This window comes from Fukomys damarensis, unplaced genomic scaffold, assembly GCF_012274545.1.
Source record: "Fukomys damarensis isolate Sample0158 unplaced genomic scaffold, DMR_v1.0_HiC HiC_scaffold_39, whole genome shotgun sequence".
Classification (NCBI taxonomy): Eukaryota; Metazoa; Chordata; class Mammalia; order Rodentia; family Bathyergidae; genus Fukomys; species Fukomys damarensis.
In genome coordinates, this window is record NW_022900951.1 from 72,199,825 (window position 1) to 72,201,993 (window position 2,169).

At 40.2% G+C, this 2,169-nt stretch overlaps 1 protein-coding gene across 1 annotated transcript; it reads left to right on the plus strand.

Moving 5' to 3' along the window:
- The first annotated feature begins 462 nt into the window (after nucleotides 1–462).
- On the plus strand, nucleotides 463–1,648 carry LOC104860313 (heterogeneous nuclear ribonucleoprotein D-like). The gene has a single exon (XM_033760564.1). The coding sequence runs from the start codon at nucleotides 467–469 to the stop codon at nucleotides 1,568–1,570; it is 1,104 nt and encodes a 367-aa protein (XP_033616455.1). The 5' UTR covers nucleotides 463–466; the 3' UTR covers nucleotides 1,571–1,648.
- The last annotated feature ends 521 nt before the right edge of the window (nucleotides 1,649–2,169 follow it).

The window sequence follows — 2,169 nt, forward strand, 5'->3', positions numbered from 1 at the left end:
TTTTTTCTTAGTGTATATTTCAACTTTACCTCTCATCTCTTTTCCCATTCCTGCCCCCAAATACTTTAAAGGAATAAAAAAAATTACCTATGTACGCGCAAGGCAGCCATGTGGAAAGAATCAATTGTTTTAACACAATTTCAAATAAATAATAACTTGAAAAGACAGGAGTTTCTGTTCCTTGTGACAAACGTCCCCTTTCATGGTCTAGTGTCTTAAGAGCACAAAAACCAAGCCTGAAAACAAGCCTACTTTTGTGGGGCCAGTACAGTTGTAATAGCAGGTACTCTCCTTGGCGCCTATTTTAAAATTCTAAGCACGCGTTACCATGTGCGCATGTCCCTACGTCACTGGTCTCTTTCTCTTTCGTCACTTTCCCGAGCCAATTTCCCATAGTCCCCTTCTCTGACTGTTACGTTTCTGCCGTACATTTTGCCAACGATCAGTCGCCATCAGCCTCACCAGCATGGAAGCTGCCGGCTTCGCTATGAGCAAATTCAAAGAAAGAGGACAATTTCCCGAAGGGTTCAGAATCAAGATCAGCAGAAATCGACAGAATGTGAGAAAAGTGTTCATCGGAGGACTATCCCTTGATATCAGTAAGCAAGCTGTTCTTGAATATGTGTCTCAGTTCGGGGAAGTCCTAGATTTTGAGATCAAAACTCACCCAGACACTGGACTATCTAGGGGATTTGGATTTGTGCTTTTCAAAGACTGTGCTAGTGTTGAAAAAGTGCTCCAAATGAAAGAGCATGAACTGGGTGGCAAGAAAATAGAGTTTAAAAGGGCTACAGCCGTACCATCTCCATCACGCCCAACAAAGGTTTTTGTCGGTGGGTTGAACCCTCTTATGCCTGAAGAAAAAGTCAGAGAGTATTTTGACTTATTTGGAGAGATTGAGAATATTGAGTTTCCGCTGTTTCCAGGAACAAAGAAAAGACGAGCTTTCTGTTTCATCACATATGCTGATACAAACTCAGTGAGGAAGCTGGTGCAAGACAGATTCCATGTAATTGGCTCCAGATGGTGTGAAGTTAAAGTAGCTTTACCGAAACAATATTCAAAGTCACAGAGCCAGCTGGTAGAAGATGTTCCAAGTGCTGGGATAGGTTACCCCGGAGCAGGGCGTGTCCTTAAAGCTAAGCTAACTACTGATCACGGAGCCAGCCAAAATGCTTTTGGGGCAAACCAAAATGTTTTCAGTGCAAACCAAAATGTCTTCAGTGCAAACCAAAATGTTTTCAGTGCAAACCAAAATGTCTTCAGTGCAAACCAAAATGTCTTCAGTGCAAACCAAAATGTCTTTGGGGAGACTGGCGGTAGCAGAGGCCTTCCTACAATGTTTACATCTTACCCCTTTGTGTCGCCCACTGAAGAATATAATTTCTCTCCTCAAATGTATGCAAATCCCCAGGATGACTACAGTAATCAGCAAGTTTTTCAACACTGTGATGGAAATAATCCCCTCAGATACAACTATGAAACTTATGCATTCAATCCTGCATGTACTTATTATAATGCACAAATAAACCCGGCCTTTCCCTTTGGTAGTGGTTACCAGGGAATTTAATAGCCACTCTGAAATCTGAGGGTGAAGTGGCCACTGAAGAACCACTGGCTCCTGAAATAAAAAGTTAAATTACTCATACGAAATGACTGAATGAGTGCTTTGTTAGACTTTGATAATATTTCTTCTTCAGATATTTTCACCTGTTTAAGTGCCAGTTATTTACTTTTGATGTTGGAGCTACTACTCAAGAACAGGAGGACTTGAGACTGGTTTTTTTCATAAAGAGGTCAATGTTTGCTGGAAAATAAATGTTTATTAGCTTTAGCTTTATTTCTGGGTGGCTTTTAATTTGACTTTGTGTGTGTGTGTGTGTGTGTGTGTGTGTGTGTGTGTGTGTGTGCGTGTGTGTTTGTTTTGGTGACAGGAATATTAGAGGAAAATTTGGTTGTCAGTACTTTTTCTTTCTTCTTTTTTATTTTTATTTTGGTGCCCCCCGCCAGCATGTTGTTTGGGTTAGAAGTTCTTCGATAGAGGCAAGGTTTCCCTCTACATTTTGTGTATATTTAACTATTCAACTATTTCCTTCTCAATTTTACTGTTATTTTAAAACAGAATCTGTTCAGTATAGGAGATTCAGAGAGTCTCTCTGAATATAATAT